Source organism: Mesoplodon mirus, assembly GCF_964341445.2.
Source record: "Mesoplodon mirus genome assembly, chromosome: 4".
Lineage (NCBI taxonomy): Eukaryota > Metazoa > Chordata > Mammalia > Artiodactyla > Ziphiidae > Mesoplodon > Mesoplodon mirus.
The window spans coordinates 100,378,958-100,395,242 of record NC_138979.1 but is presented as its reverse complement, the minus strand read 5'-3'; the positions used below and the strand labels follow the sequence as shown (position 1 = coordinate 100,395,242).

The following is a 16,285-nucleotide window of genomic DNA, read 5'->3' as shown; positions in this document are numbered from 1 at the left end:
TAACATGGTTATAATTATACTGTACATACAAATTTATATGTATTATATGTTATTAAATAGTCTTTGTAATATACTTTTAAATGTGTGTATAAAAGTCTACTGGTGAGATATGTTAGAGATTGTTTAAATATATCCGTGCATTTGCACAATTGGTTGCACGTTGTTCATGTTTGTACATAATACTATCCTCAGCTGCTCCCACTCAACTTCAGTGTTATGAATATTTTTTGGCTCTTATTATATATTCTTGGATGTATAATAGACAAACTGCCAACTCTAAAGACAAAAAATTGTTCACTTAGAACTTTGGACCTTAGTGGAAAGAGATGTTTGGGTGGGGATGCTTTCTCAGCGTTCCTCAAACACCTTCAGGTATCCACAGCTCAGGTACGCCTGGTGAGAAGCTGTGGAGAAGCTGCTGTCGCCCTCCTGCCCATGTGTGGGATGTCACAGTTGGTTTACCAAAGCACGGCTTGACTTGAGACAGTGACAGGCTTCAAAGCAGCCTCTGGTTCTGTAAAGGGACAGGTGGGCAGAAGAGGAGGGGAAGGTGGGACTGAAGAGGTGTTGAATGTGTGCTTGGAGCCCGGCACTGGGAAGGCCTTCCCCTGAGTTATGTAAACCTGCCCCAACCCTGTGGGGTGGGCAGTTAAGGAACAGGTCCACCATCACTGCTGTTTCTAAGAAAAGGTCACTCCTGGGTCATGAGAATTCTGGGTTGGCACAGCCTTTTGAGGTTCTTACCCACCCATCTTCTTTCAAATAGTGTGATCCAGGTGAGCAAATCCTAAAAGGAGCTGAACAGAAGAAAAGAGTCAGAGGTTAGCTTTCTTCCCTCCTGGAATTCTCTTTGCATAACATCTCCCAAGTCTTAGATGGCCTGAGAGGAAGGTTCTCTTTCAGGTTCCTTAAGATCTCAGGCACTTGGGAGGATACCAGCCTCTCTGAACCATATGAACAATACTACAGCATATGAGCCAAGTAGACGGGAACTTTGTTTTGTTCACTTCTGTCTTCTCAGCACCTAGAATAGTACCGGGCCAACTCTAAGACCTCATTAAATGTTTACTGAGTGAATCAACAAATGAATATATGAATAAACAATTCAGTTCTATCTTCCCTTGGACTTGACTTTCATCTCTGGCCCTCTTTGAACAGCGTCCACCTCAACACCTGAATCCAGTTGCTCTTAGTTGCTGTGTCACTGACAGAAAATGAGGAGGCAGTGGATTGGTCCACAGCTCACCCACCAGTGCATAGTGATGGAGAAAGCAGGCGAGGTCTCTTCTGAGGGTTTTAAGTCTTGTCTAGGCTAAAAAAAAAAGGGTGGCCGGAGTAATACTTTGATGTTGGTTGTTTCTATTCTTTTCTTTTTCTCAGACAGGGAAGCGATCCAAGGCCAATATCATTTTCAACACTTCTCTTGGAGCAATTTTTGGGGTCAAGAAGTACGCAGATGCCCTGCAGGAGATTATCCGGGAGAGGAACCTCACTGTTAACTACAAGCAAAACCTCATTGAAGTCCGAGCTGATAAACAAGAGGCTGTTTTTGAAAATCTGGACAAACCTGGAGAGACCCAAGTGATTTCAGTGAGTGTGGAGGTGAAGCTGTCAGCTGAGCAGTGCCATAGATGCAGGCGACGCTGAGGCCCCCACTTCCTTGTCCATCATGATCATGTGCTTGGGGGGCTGGTTACAGTGAGCATCTTAGGGTTGCAACAGGGGAGACTGTGGACCAAAATGGGTGGGGAAGAGAAAGAGATAAGAGGCTGTGTCTATGGGAGGTGAGGAGGGCTCATCTACCGGTACCAAGTGAGTTTTCATGCTATTTTGTGTGCACGTCCTTGGCATTGAGTCACTTGAAGCTGCCAAAAATATTTTACATCTTCAGTTATTGCCTAGAGTTTAAGAAAGGCTCCTTAAATGCAGGATTTGGGGATTGTCTCAATTTATGGTTTGTGAGAGTCAGCCCTGCTTGTGGGTAGTTCAAGAATGATGGGTGGGCTTCCCTGGTGGCGCAGTGGTTGAGAGTCCGCCTGCCGATGCAGGGGACACAGGTTCGTGCCCCGGTCCGGGAGGATCCCACGTGCCGCAGAGCGGCTGGGCCCGTGAGCCATGGCCGCTGAGCCTGCGCGTCTTTAGCCTGTGCTCCGCAACGGGAGAGGCCACAACAGTGAGAGGCCCGTGTACCGCAAAAAAAAAAAGAGTGAATGATGGGTATCTTTCATCTGTGGAAGGGGCTGTCTTTAAACATCTTTCACCTGTGCCTGAAAGGAAATGCTTAAAAATCCTTGAAAGATCTGGTGGAGCCACATCCTGCTTGGAAAGATCTAGCCTTTGTATATGGACTTGGCTTCTATGTGTCTGTTTCTTCTTCTGTGAAGTGTGGGACTAGTACATTAAGAACAAGATGTAAAGGCATCTGGAGAAGATGCATGAAGCATCATTTGTTTATGTCATTCTGGCAAGAGCTGTTACTAATGAGGAAACAGTACATAGAGTCACAGTTTATTCATTCAGCATTTTTAGAGGAATGAAGGAGTCCATAAAAGGAAATTTTGAAGTGAACAAAAGATTAATTTTGTAAAGATCAAAACTTCACATTTTAAGCTTCCTAGTACAAGCTCTTTTTAAAATGTATTTCACACATCTTTCCTTTCTTAAATGACATGTAATGACTGTCATTTAAAATGTTGCTAATGACTCAAGGTCATATTTTTAAAAACTTTTAGTTAGAAATAATCTCAAACTTAGAGAAGTTGCAAAAATAAAAATTGTGCAAAGAAGACTGTATACAGACTTTACCTAGATTCACTTATTATAGTTTTACTCATTGATTTCACTTTGTTTCTCTCTCTTTCTCTCTATATGTAAGTATAATGTAATGTAATGTAATATAATATATTTTCCCAAAGCATTTAAAGGTGAGTTATGTACATCGTACAACATGGTCCTTTACCCCTAAATATTTCACTCTAAATTTCCTAAGAGATAAGAGTATTCTCTCTTTTTTTTTTTTTGCGGTACGCGGGCCTCTCACTGTTGTGGCCTCTCCCGTTGCGGAACACAGGCTCCGGAAGCGCAGGCTCAGCAGCCATGGCTCACGGGCCCAGCCGCTCCGTGGCACGCAGGATCCTCCAGGACCGGGGCATGAACCCGTGTCCCCTGCATTGGCAGGCGGACTCTCAACCACTGCGCCACCAGGGAAGCCCAGGAGTATTCTCTTACATAACCACAGTACAGTTATCAATTCAGTAAATTTAGCATGGATACAATATTTTAATCTATGAGTTACAGTCCAGTTTTGTTGATTGACAAGTAGCATTTGTAATGTATCCCCTCCAGGACAGAAGCCGGTATAATTGTCATGTCTCTTTAGCCTCCTTTAATCTGGAATGTTTCCACAGCCTTTCCTTGTCTTCCGTGACACTGACATTTTGGAATAATACAGTGCCCTCCCACCCCACTTTTATTTTTTAGTAGAATGTTCCTCATTTTGGGTTTGTTTATGTTTTCTTCTGATGAGTTTCAGGCTCTGCTTTTTGGACTGAAATACCACGTAAGTGGTGTGTCTTTCTAGGGCATCACATTGGAAAGCACACAGTGCTCATCTGCCCCTTGCTGAGGATGTTCCTTTTGATCGCCAGTCAAGATATGGTCCAATTTCTCCACTGTATAATTATTATTCTTTTTCTTCCTTGCTAATAATAAGGAGTTTGGCGGGGCTGGGGGGGTGCAATTTCAGACCATGCAAACACCCTACTCAGTAAATTTTCCCACTAGATTTAACATCCATTGATGTTTTTGCCTAATCCAGTCTTTACTCTGATGGTTGCAAAATGATGTTCCAGTCCAGCATTCCCTCCACCTTTACTGGTAGACTCTTGGCATCCTGTCAGCAAAAGCCCTCTCTTCTCAATTAATTAATTAATTATTAGTATGAACTTATTAATTTCTGTTTTTCCCCCCAATGGTTTATAATTCATCCCTGTCCTTAATTATTTTGGTGTTCAAGTTGTCCCAGATTTGGTCAGTAGGAGCCCTTTCAGGATGGCTCCTATGTCCTTGTGACATGTCCCCATCATATTTTGAAGCACTTCCTTGCTTTCTGGTGTCACAGTATGTCTCAGGCTCATCTACTGGCCCCAGCTCAGGGTCATAATTTTGCATAGCTCTTGCATAGTTATGCTCTTAGGGCCTACTGGGTTGTTTAGGGCTAGTTATCACCTTACAAAAGAGTCTCAGACTACTCTGTTACTTGATTTTGTGTGTGTCCCCTTTGTGGTTTTCCAGTTTTCTTTTTTTGTGGCTGTCAGGCAGTTGTGACTTTGGAAGGTCCCTCCAGCTTCAGCTCTTTTAAATCCCTATTTCTGATTTTTTATTGTCTGGAAAATGAGATAGCCAAACTCATTAAATGTTATGTAAAGTGAAAGCAGATGGGCTATGTGTGAGGGCCCACAGCATACTTTTGTGAGCAAAGTGTATGAGCTTGAGTGCCTGGACTTAATTTTGTTATTTGGGCCTTTTTACTTTGGTTCTCAGCTGTGCTGTGGATAGTTGAGGCTGCAGATAGGGACTTGCATAAATAAATGGTTATGGTTCTTCTAAAGGGTTTATAAGGAAAGAAGATTATTTGTGCCCTTTGGAAGTATAGGATTTTAGGTAAGATTTTCCCTCCAGACCCAATTCCACTGTTTAAAATATGAATTTCAAAAAATCGACCAAAAGGCTTTAGAGCAGTGGCTCTCAGCCCTGGCTGCACATTGCAATAACCTGGAGAGCTTTTAAAATGTGCTGATGCCTGGGTCTAACCTCCAGGGATTCTGGTTAATTGGTCTAGGGTGTGGACTGAGGATTGGGAATTTCAGAATTTCCCCTAATAATTCTCTTGTGTAACCAGGATTGGGCACTACTGCTGTAAAGAATTAAATGTACCCAAAAGCCTATAGTGTCTGATCCTTCATAGAGAGCTTGTGAACTGGTCCAAGTCTCCTGTGTTTATAAATATCTAAATTTTTTTTTATATCATGGAGTCCTAGAACTAGATGAGATCTTGGAGATTGTCTAATGTAGTGCATTTCCTTATAGATGAGGAAAGGAAAGGTGAAATCACTTTCTAAGTAATAGCATTTCATTTTTCATTGTAAATGAACCTGTTCCTTCAAGCCAGAGCTTCTGAGACTATCATCTACAGGTTTCATATGTCAGAATCACTAGGGGATTTTGTTAAAGTGCAGATTCCTGTTCTTCTCCCACACATACTGGATTGGGATCTGGGGGTGGTGGGGCCCAGGAACCTGCATTTTCCACAAGTCTCCCAAATGCTGCTTATGAACATTAAAGTTTATATTCTGAATAGATGATTTATGTTAATGAAGGAGAACCAAGTTATTTATCAGCTTCAGTTTATGGAAATAATGGATAAAGAACAAGCTACAACTGAATGCTAATGTTAATTTTCAGCAAATCTATAAAGCAGACCCCAGTAGTTCTTTTCTCAAGTAAAACTTCATACCTTTATGATGATTATGTGGAAATATTTAACCTTCCTTCTAGAAAAGATGTATGACATTCATGTGTATTTGTGAAATTCAACCACATTAACTTTAGTAAGGTTTAGCCCTCAGCTAAAAAAAGTGGTCTGGTTAACTGCAGAAATATAGACATGGCCTTAATAATTTGGTGGATGACGGTTCTTGACCGTTCCATCTGCTCTCCTGCAGACATGTGCTCAGTCTCCATGTAAATGAACAGACCCAGCTTCAGGGACCCAGGCCCCTAAAGAGCCACCCAGAGTACTTCGCAGAACACTGCCCATTTGTCCCACTCCTTCTACCTTAAGGTTGATTAAGCGTATAATTGTCTGAGAGTGGGAATAAATACAAGCCACCTTCCTAACTCCCTCTGCCACCAATGACTGCCAGGCCCTGGTGCGGGGACAGAGCTCCTTATGGAAACCAGGGGTTGTTGACTATCACAAGGTTAGGATTGTCCTAAGATGCTAAAGTTTTCACCGTAATGAAATGCTTTGTGAACATTTAGATCAATTTGATATTGCTAGATGGAGCTTAATAAATGAAAGGAATAAAAAGGATAAACTGCAAAATATTATGTAAACAAAAAAGAACAAAATGTCATGTAAACAAAAAAGAACAAAAAAAGAACAAAAAAGAACATTACATAAACAAAAGAGTTAAATGAGCCATTAGAATTGACCAGGTTTGGTTAGTGCCCTATTGCCAAGGGTAACCCTGATACAGGTTTTTGGAAAAAAAATCCACCCTGCCTCCCACATGGTTCAGTAAACCCAACACTGAATCAGACCCCACCTTCTTCAGAGTGCTAGCCAATATTCTTGCCACCTTTATTTCACCTTAAATTGGTGTTTTGATGATTTCCTTTATGTATTTTGAGTGTTGGCCCACATTTGGGAATGGTGCCCACTTATGAGCTCCTAACATGGCCTTTACAAGTTTCAGGTGCTCTGAGAACCTCTTTGCAGAATAAAACTGAAGTTACCAGACTTTACAAGTCAACAGCTGAGGGTCAGGGAGAGAGCAACTGAGATACACCCCCTGCTTTGTTTTAGTAATAAATAGAAACATCAATGAGTTCTTTCAAAATGTTAGTGAGGTTCACTCCAGTATTTCGGATTCCCCCATGCCTACTGCCCAAGGGATCACGTGCCCTCTGTATAGGGAGACCGTGTCAGTTATTTTATCACCACATTGCACAGGAGCATGTAAAATCTTGGAGTGGGTGTGGATCAGTATGAGCACTAACTTACACTGCTCCGTGCAGCCATAGTACAGTGTGTGGGTTAGGGAGTTAGGACAGGAGCTTGTGGGGCTGTAGAAATCACAGAAGAAACACACATTTGGATGCTGTCCTTTTTTGCAGTATGAAATGCTTCATGTTACACCACCAATGAGCCCACCAGATGTCCTCAAGACAAGTCCTGTGGCTGATGCTGCCGGCTGGGTGGACGTGAATAAAGACACGCTGCAGCACAAGCGGTACCCAAATGTGTTTGGGATTGGGGACTGCACCAACCTGCCAACGTCAAAGACCGCTGCTGCTGTAGGTAAGACCACGAGCTGTGTTTCTTCCCCACTCAACATGATGTCATCCTAAGGCACCGTCATAACAAAAACAAAAGTTGGGCACAAGTGGCATTTCATTATGTGCTAATTATATTAATGAAGATACATTTCATTATCTTCATTAATAATGAAGAAACTTTTGTGGCCTAAAAATGACTTTGGCCTCCCCAGCACAGAAGCAAGTTGTCAGTGAACCTAGTGTCGTGTAAAGAAGAAAGTATCTGTTGAGTGCTTTGCACCTCATCTGCCTTTTCTCTGTCAGAGGGGTGGTTTTCAGGGGAGGGGGCATTAGAGAGAGAGAGGTACCGCTTTTCCAGCTCTCTAGAATTCTGTTACTTCTCATACTGCCGTGCTCGCATCCCTGGCCTTCTTTGCCCCCAGTGCCAGGCAGGTTGGCTATTTTTCTTCTGCCTGAAACACCATAAAACTAGGGAAGCATTTGTTTCCCCAGAAAACACATGTAAGTCAATGAAAGCTTGCAGAGCAGAAAATTGCACTGTTAAGACAGATACAGTGGAGAGTGCCCTGATTGGTACACGATTAAGGCCTCAGCCTGGGAAACTAAATTCTTCATGTCGATGTTCTGCTCTAGCAGTGATGGAGGGAATTGCCTTTTAGATTCTGTTTTCTGTAGACAGGGACTGTCTTCTTTAGATGCTATGAAACACGGACCTCCCTGCTGACGGGTATGGGAGCATTTTGTGTGAATTACACACCTGCCAAACATGTGTTACTTCTGCTTGACTACGTCAACCTAAGAAAGACTTTCTAGGAAATCCACTGAATGTCTTTTTCATTATTATTATTACTATTTTAAAATTTATTTTTGGCTGCGTTGGGTCTTCATTGCTGCTCATGGGCTTTCTCTAGTTGCGGCGAGCGGGGGCTACTCTTTGTTGCGGTGCGTTGTGGTGCGCGGGCTTCTCATTGCTGTGGCTTCTCTTGTTGCAGAGCGTGGGCTCTAGGTGCGCGGGCTTCAGTAGTTGTGGGACGTGGGCTCAGTAGTTGTGGCTCACAGGCTCTAGAGCACAGGCTCAGTAGTTGTGGTGCATGGGCTTAGTTTCTCCGCGGCATGTGGGGTCTTCCTGGACCAGGGCTTGAACCCGTGTTCCTTGCATTGGCAGGCAGATTCTTAACCACTGCGCCACCAGGGAAACCCGTCTTTTTCATTATTAACAGTAATTTCCCCCCAATTTTTCATTTCAAAAATCTCAAATCTATGAAAAATTTGAAAGTACAGTAAATACCCATATACCCTTCAGGTATTAACCAGTTATTAAGATTTTGTGACTAACATAATAATTAACCAATAAATTAATATTTTGCTTGATCACTATGTACATTTTTTGGTTGAGTCATTAGAAAGTAAGTTTTGACATCCTGATACTTCACCCTCAAACACTTCAACCTCTATCTCCTAAGAAAAAGCACTTTCTCCTCTATACCCACAAGACCATTATCATGTCCAAGAAACTGAACATTGCATTATAAAATCATCAATACCATCTAGTTTGAATTTCTCCATTTTCCCTAAAAATGTCCTTTATAGCTTTCCCCGTCCCCCGGCCCCAATTCCCCTTAAATTCATGAGCCAGTCAAGGGCCACACTCAGTATTGGTTGTCATGTCTCTTTGGTTTTCTTTTATCTACAAGCCTCTGACATTTGTTTTTGTTTTTTTTTTACTTTCATGACATTGGCATTTTTGAAGAGTCCAGGCCGGTTATCTTGTAGAATATCCCACAATTTAGAACCATTTAGTAGTTTTTGATGATCAGATTCAGATCATACGTTTCGGCAAGACTTCCACAGTGAGGCTGTGTACCTCCCACTGTGTCACCTCAGGAGCCCCTCATGTTAGTTTGTCTTGTCCCTGATGAAGCTAGATTTCATCACTGGGTTAAGAGTTGTGCTCTAGTTACAGTCTAGAGGGATGGGGTCTTCTTAACTTGTTCACATTAAAGTTATTTGCAAATTAGTTTTCAGGGAAAATCTAGATGCTTATGCTTTTCTGACTTCTCCATTTCTCATGTAGCTGCCCAGTCAGGAATACTTGACAGAACAATTTCTCTGATTATGAAGAATCAAACACCAGTGAAGAAGGTTTGTATGCCTTGTAAGAATCACTGTCTCAATTTACCATCTTCCATTCTGCATGAAAACAGTGTTTTCCCACAATTTTGCCTCTTTCTTAATTAGTTTCTCTAATATGGGCACTTCAGTTTTTGCCTTTAGTGTATTTGTGTTATATAATTTCTATTTTTTAACTGTACAAAAAATTAGAATATACAAAAAAAGAAAAAAATTACAACTGCTCAGAGTAAATAATAAGTTCTAAAGTATCTACATAGCACCATAAAAGAAGCCACTTTCCAACTCTGTCTTATGGCCAATTTTAGTATGATGGCTACACGTCGTGTCCGCTGGTGACTGGCTACAACCGTGTTATTCTTGCGGAATTTGACTACAACGCTCAGCCCCTGGAAACCTTCCCCTTTGACCAGAGCAAAGAGAGGCTTTCCATGTACCTCATGAAGGCTGACATGATGCCGTTCCTGTACTGGAATGTGATGCTAAGGTCAGTGCATTGCCTGGGGAAGAGGCACAGCTGTTAGCAGATCGCATCGACTTGTGCAAGGCGGTTGTTTCCAAAAGGCCTTCCAGCTTCAGGAGATATGACCCCGAGCAGGGCTGGCGAAAGGGAACCACCTTCTTGTGCCAGGTCTCATAGATTAGTGATGGCCGCCTGAGAAGGGTTCTGAAGCCTCAGCCAGATGTGGTGGGAAAGAGGCTGCCCTGGGTGAGGGAAGGGAGCCCTAGCACAGCTACCACCCACAGGGGATGCAGCCTGTTGTCTTCATTATTGGCAGTGACCAAGTCTTCTGTCTTCCAGTTTCTGGTTCTCTCTTGTTGCTGGATAAATAATAGTAATCATCATAGTGAATCACTTTGACATGTCAAGTACTTTATCATCTGCTACCTTGCCTTTGTTTTTATTATGTTATAGGACAAAGAAAACATAGCGATTAAGAGCATAAGCTTTGGAGTCTGACCTTTGTTTGAATCACGTGTCTGCCATTTACTAGCTGTGTGTCCTAGGGCCAGTTGCTTAAACTCTCTGTGTTTAAGTTTCTCATCTGCAAAATGAAAGTAACATTGTCTTCCTCACAGGATGGGGAAGAATGAGACAATACATAAAGAGACAGCTACGTAGTAGGCATTCAAGTAGTAAACAGAGTACCAAACTTAATAATTCCTCTTTTTTTGTTGCAAAAAAAATGATCTCATTTGACTTTCCTAAACCCTTTAAGAAAAGTAAGTCAGAATATCGATACCAGTGTTTTTCAGCCAGGGGTGGTTTTGCTCCCCAGGGGACGTTTGACAACATCTGGGGATACATTCTGTTGTCACAACTGGAGGGGATGCTACTGGCATCTAGTGAGCAGAGGCCAAGGATGCTGCTAAACTAGACAGCCTCCACCACAAAGAAGTATCTGGTCCAAAATGTCAATAGGGCTGAGGTTGAGAAACCCTGACCTACACTTAATTCATGAGCAAGTGAAAGTAGAAAGGATTGCACTCTGCACGTAGTAGGGGCTTTGTTTGGCTGAATTGAGTCAGCATGTTCAGGCTCACATAGCAAGTCAGTGTCAAAGCCAGGACTTGTCCCCTCCTAGTCCTGGGATCTTTCTACTTCGCTGTCAGTCTTGCTGTATGGTCTGGTACGTGTTTCGTGTGAGCAGCCACCAGGCTGGCCGAAGTCACCCCCATCTTTTCCGACGCAAAGAACTTTTCTGTGTCATTTCTTACAGGGGTTACTGGGGAGGACCAGCCTTTCTGCGGAAGTTGTTCCATCTGGGTAGGAGCTGAGGATGGCTCAGCTTCTGGATGGCTTGGAGGGATGGCCATCCATCCTTGGATGGCTCCTGGACCAAAATCACAGCCACTGATTGACCGCGAGCAGCATGAAGAACTCAAAATCTAACCCCGTAAAGAATTTACTGCTGGATGATGGTGATCAGACGCCTCCCTTTTCAGTCCCTCTGGACAGCCACCATGCAGGCTGCCCAGGATGAGCTTGATTCTTTGGAAATACGCAAATAAAAGAACAGACTTCTATTTTTTAAATAAAAGCTTGCCCTTGATTGACATTCTGTGAGAAAATTCTATCTTGACTAGTGGAATGAAAAGTTACGGCCCTGGGGAGGAAAAGATGGTGGTGGTGGGATAGCTTACCTGTTATCTACTTCGAGTATTCAACTGATAGCAGGCATAATTTCACCAGAGCCTGTTTGGATTTACAGAAAACAAGAGTCATTCCAGGGAGAACAGTATTTCAAACAGTGTCTGTGAAAGCCCCAAAGACGTGTGGCCTAGAACCGGTGCTGCGGGGGCAGTGGACCGAGAGCCCGGCTGCCGCCCCTCCGTTCTGCCACCACATTCACGCGGAGGCCACGTTCTCCTGGCCAGTGACTGATGGGGGGAGGGGGTGGGCACTCATGCTGGCCTATTCCTACAGGATGTGGAACTCTTCTTCCTGGCAACTTTGGCTCCAGGATTTCCCATTAGCCTGGCTGAAACTTTCTCGGGACTGCATCAAGCCTGAGGCGGTTCTCTCCCATCCCTCCTTCCTTCCCCTCCTCCTTTCCCAGGTGTCCCTGCCGAATCATGGTCTGAAAGCCCTCCCTTGCCTTCTCCTGTTCCTCCTTCTTTAGCCTTGACAGACATTTCCCCCAATAAATCTCTTGCAAATCTAATTCTCTCATGGCCCCTGCTTTGCAGAGAACACACACACAGCGAGGATGGCGTTGATTCAATCCCAATTTTGGCCAATAAAATTTTGAATGAGATCACATTGGAAATATTGCAGGAAGTAGTTCCAGTTTATTTGGAAGCTTGCAGTTTCAGTTCAGTCTGGTATTTGAAAGCTTTGCATGTTTCACATTTATGTATACACTCCACCAAAGGGCATTGCTTAGCAGTCTATGCAATGCCTTAGATTTTTATAACAGTTCAGAGTTCAAACCTAAACTGTTAACCTAGTTTAGGTAACAGTGTTACCTAGGGTTGCTAAGTCTCTCTGGTTTCCTGACGTTCCCTGATGACTTTAGAAACTCTGCTTAGGCATTCATTCATTAATTCAGCAAGGATTTACTGAGCTCCTGCAAGCTGCCAAGCACTGTCTTGGCCCTGGAGATGCAGTGGTGAACCGACAGATAAGGGCCCTGCCACAGTTTTGTGGTTCCTAAAGGATAGTTTCCTCTCCTTTCCCTGGGATGCTGGGGAGCTTGCCGAAAGAGGCCTTGCTCTGATGTGGAAAGTAGACTTGCCTCAGGGGCAAATGTTCTGAGGAGGAACGGGGTACCATCCTAGCAGCAGACCCCTAATCTGGCACCAGCAGTGGGAGATGTTTTCTGCACGACCACACATCTTCCTGTTTAATAACATCTGTTATTCTGGCATAGCTGTCAATGGCGCCCCCTTTCCCTCTCCGAAATGTCCTATTTGGACCCTAGATTATATTGACCACTGTAGTCATCGCACTGGGCCCTCCCACTCCCACCTCAGTTCTAGAATGGGAGAGCAGTGCTATAATAGGTGGCACTGTTCTTCCCTCTGTGCCGCTCTGAAACAGGCAGCGGTGGGGTGTTTCTGCCCTGTTCTCGGAGTCCCTGGGCCTTTACAGAGTTCCTGCCTGAGACCGCTGCAGCCTGCCTCCTGGTGGGCTGCTGAGTCAGCGACAGCTGGGGGCTCTTCACCCCAAATGATCTTTCCCTGCAAGGTCCAGGAAGTCCTGGGAATAACCAGCCAGGGCTCTCTCGCTAAACGTGGACAAAAATGTATTTTCAGAGAGTGAGGCTGTGTCTCTGGGAATGGCTGAGGCTCCGGGGTGAGTCACTGTGAAATCCCTTCCCGGGGTGAGCTGGAGCTTCTTGGGTCTGTTTATGATCATGCATTCCGAATAAACCCCCAAGCATCAGAAATTGCCTCAGTTCACACTACGCTGGGCAGAATTTACTGCCGGGGCTGGAGGGAGCAGTAACCATGATTGGTCAGTACACTGGTCTCCAGCTCTTACTCCTCTGAGTTGGGAAAGATCAGAAATGTGCTGAATTCCAGAAAAGTCTGGCCTTTGAAACCATATCTCCTTAACCACGAATGTGGGATCGGCCGAGGGCGAGGCCCTTCTCTGGGACTGCCTCCGGTTAGCTGAGTCAGCAGCAGGAAGGGGGAGGGCTAAGACCAGGATAGGTGGTGGTTTCTCCAAAGGTGGTGCCTGGGGCGGGGTGAGGTTGCTGGTCCCACCCTGTGGAGGGCTCCAGCTCAGAGGCTGATGCCTCCAGAGTGCAGAAGTGACACAGGGCTAGGACTGCTGACTTGGGAAATCCCTCCTTGCCCCCCCACCCCCACCCCCACCCTTGGTGTCAGCCTGGGGTGAGCTGTGGATATAGTGAAAACAGAGCTGGGTGGCAGCTTAGGGACCACTGAGATACAGGGAGGGAAGTGAGACTTATGTCAGTAGGGAGAGCACAGGGTTTCAGATTTAGTTGGTTCTTATTTATTTATTTATTTTGTATTAAAAACATTTTTGGTGTTTTTTCCCCCCTTATTTCTAAATTTTGTAGAAAATATAGAGAACAGAGATCAACAAATGGAATAGAAATCACTCCAAATCCATCACCCAGTTGTAACAGCTAATAGCATCTTGGTGTCTTTTTCTCTAGTGTCCTAATATGGCTGTTACATATAAAGTTCCTGAAAACAAATAGGATCATACTGTAAGTACTGTTTTGTGACCTGTGTGGGTTTTTTTGTTTTTTTTTTTGCGGTACGCTGGCCTCTCACTGTTGTGGCCTCTCCCGTTGCGGAGCACAGGCTCCGGATGCGCAGGCTCAGCGGCCATGGCTCACGGGCCCAGCCGCTCCGCGGCATGTGGGATCTTCCCGGACCGGGGCACGAACCCACGTCCTCTGCATCGGCAGGTGGACCCCCAACCACTGCACCACCAGGGAAGCCCTTGTGACTTGTGTTTTACACTTAATATGCGTTGAAGACCCAGGGGTTGGTTGCAGAGAGGAGGAGATCGGTGAGTAATTACTCAAGGTGCACGGATCATTTGTCCTGGCTGAGAAAACTACTAATTAATTAATGTAACAAATATATGTCATGTGCCTTGGAGAGTATTGGTATATAGTCAGCACTAGGTACTTTTCTCACATAATCCTCCAATAACAGATAATTATCAAAGACATGGAAGGTCTTTTTGTGGAAGGTGGCTTTGTAATGCAACAGTTAAGAGTAGCTCCTCTGATTATTTGTATGCACTGGATAAGTCCAGTCTGATTCTAAAGCAAAGTCCCTGCTTTATGCCCTAAGACCACAGACGGAACTTTCATTTGGGATAGGCTCATTGTGATCATGTCGGTGGTGGTGGTGGGGGAAGGAACAAGAGCAATGCTTTGGATAAGATGAGGCTTTCTGAAAGGATGAATGAAAACCAGGTCTCCCTGCGTAGGTTAACTGCCAAGTAGCTAAGGAGATTGCTTGTCTAATGCTAGAGAAAGTCAAGGCTAATACTTTGCAAAAGATAGGTAGAAAGGTCACAAGGCACAGTTGTGAAAGATGGATGGTGAAATATGGAACAGTTTTCTCCCCCAGTGTTGATTTTTAAAGAGTAACTTCCTGGGAGGAGTGCATGCTGTGAACAACCCTAAATGAAGTTATAACTGTCCATGTTTGCATGCAGTAAAACTCCTGTAATTGCATCCCTCAGCTACAATTTGGGGCCACACCCAGGCCTGCAGTGGTGCAAAAAGGCAGGAACTCTGGTGCTGTACTGGCACAAGCTGGGTTCAGATTTCTCGAGGGACAGCTGGGTAGAACATAGGACCTGGAGCCACAGACGGGGATTCAGGTCCTGGCTCTCCCACTGACTCGTGCCTCATAGCGTCCCACTAGTGCGTTTTCATCACCACTTTATAACCTGTAGAGTGGGTAACAATACCTACTTCACGGGGTTAACACAAGCATTAAATGAATTGAGGTATAGCTTTTAGCAGTTTGGCGCATAGACTGTAGCTGTGATTGTTGTTAACTCCAGTAGTTGAGTGAAGTGCTCAGAAATACAGCTTCCCCTTAGACTAGAAATTCCTGCCTGTCTGTGAGAAATGGGGTCATGACAGCTCTCCAACATCCTTGTTCTAGCAAGATGGATTCTGTCACTTGATACCACCACAGCTCCCTGCCTCGTTTCGACAGACTTTCAGAGTTGGGAAATTGCCAGCATTATAGATTAGCCCATGTGGGGTAGTGACTAAGAGTACATGTCTGGATCCAGCTTGCCTGGTTTGAATCCCAGATCTGCCTCTCACTGGCCGTGTCACCTAGGGGAAGTCCCTGAAACTTTCTGGGCCACTGGTTAATTTAGATCACAGAAGGCCCTTTGTATTCAATCTCTCTTGATCTCAATCAGTCCCTCTCTCCGGGCTATATAAATACATATGATAGGTATATACTATTGGTTATAGGGGTTCACTGACTGCAAGAATTCACTCTCAGCTACTCCCACAAATATTTTTGGGGCATCTAATAAACACAAGGCCCTGGGGGTTCAGAGATGAAAGCCTTGTCCTCAGTGAGCTCTGCTGGACTCTTTCCATAAAGTGCCAAGATAGATGTCCCATCTGTGTGTGGTCATAGCATTCAGAATATGCCACTGTCTTAACACCAGACATTCAGGGAGAATATCCAGAAGAAGGTAAAGTTTGAGATGAGTCCCTGTATTAGCCAGGTCTCATTTGGTTCGGACAGAAATCCAACCCAAATAAGCCTAAGAGAAAAAGGAGAACTTATTGACTCATGTAACTGGGAAATTCAGGTGTTCACTTCAGATTTGGCTAGATCTAGGAGTCATAGTATAATCAAGGTGCTCTCTTTTCCTTTCAAGTCTCTCCATTCTCTTTCCCTCTGACTCACTCTCTGTGACAGACAAGGCTTTCTCACTGTGCCCAGGGAAGAGGGCTACATGCATGTCCTCCTGGCTTGGCCTCCTTAGTGGAAAAAAGAACTTGGCTTTCTAAATGTCCACAGACCAGTTCTGGGGGAGGATTATGATTATCAGCAGATAAACAAATAAATGTGTTTCCCCTGTCCGAAAGAGTGGTCTTTTTGTTGACTGCTGTAT

General features: G+C 44.3%; 1 protein-coding gene across 2 annotated transcripts in view; it reads left to right on the top strand.

The window, feature by feature from the left end:
* Window positions 1-11,252, top strand: part of SQOR (sulfide quinone oxidoreductase) — a 45,937-nt gene extending 34,685 nt beyond the window's left edge. Inside the window, exons 6-10 of one of the 2 annotated variants that reach the window (XM_082620118.1) lie at window positions 1,381-1,590; window positions 6,901-7,084; window positions 9,137-9,204; window positions 9,501-9,679; window positions 10,914-11,252. In XM_082620118.1, coding sequence (XP_082476244.1) covers window positions 1,381-1,590; window positions 6,901-7,084; window positions 9,137-9,204; window positions 9,501-9,679; window positions 10,914-10,971 — 699 coding nt within the window. In that variant the 3' untranslated portion in view covers window positions 10,972-11,252. The remainder of the gene's footprint in view (window positions 1-1,380; window positions 1,591-6,900; window positions 7,085-9,136; window positions 9,205-9,500; window positions 9,680-10,913) is intronic. The other variant, XM_082620119.1, reaches the window with a different exon arrangement.
* The last annotated feature ends 5,033 nt before the right edge of the window (window positions 11,253-16,285 follow it).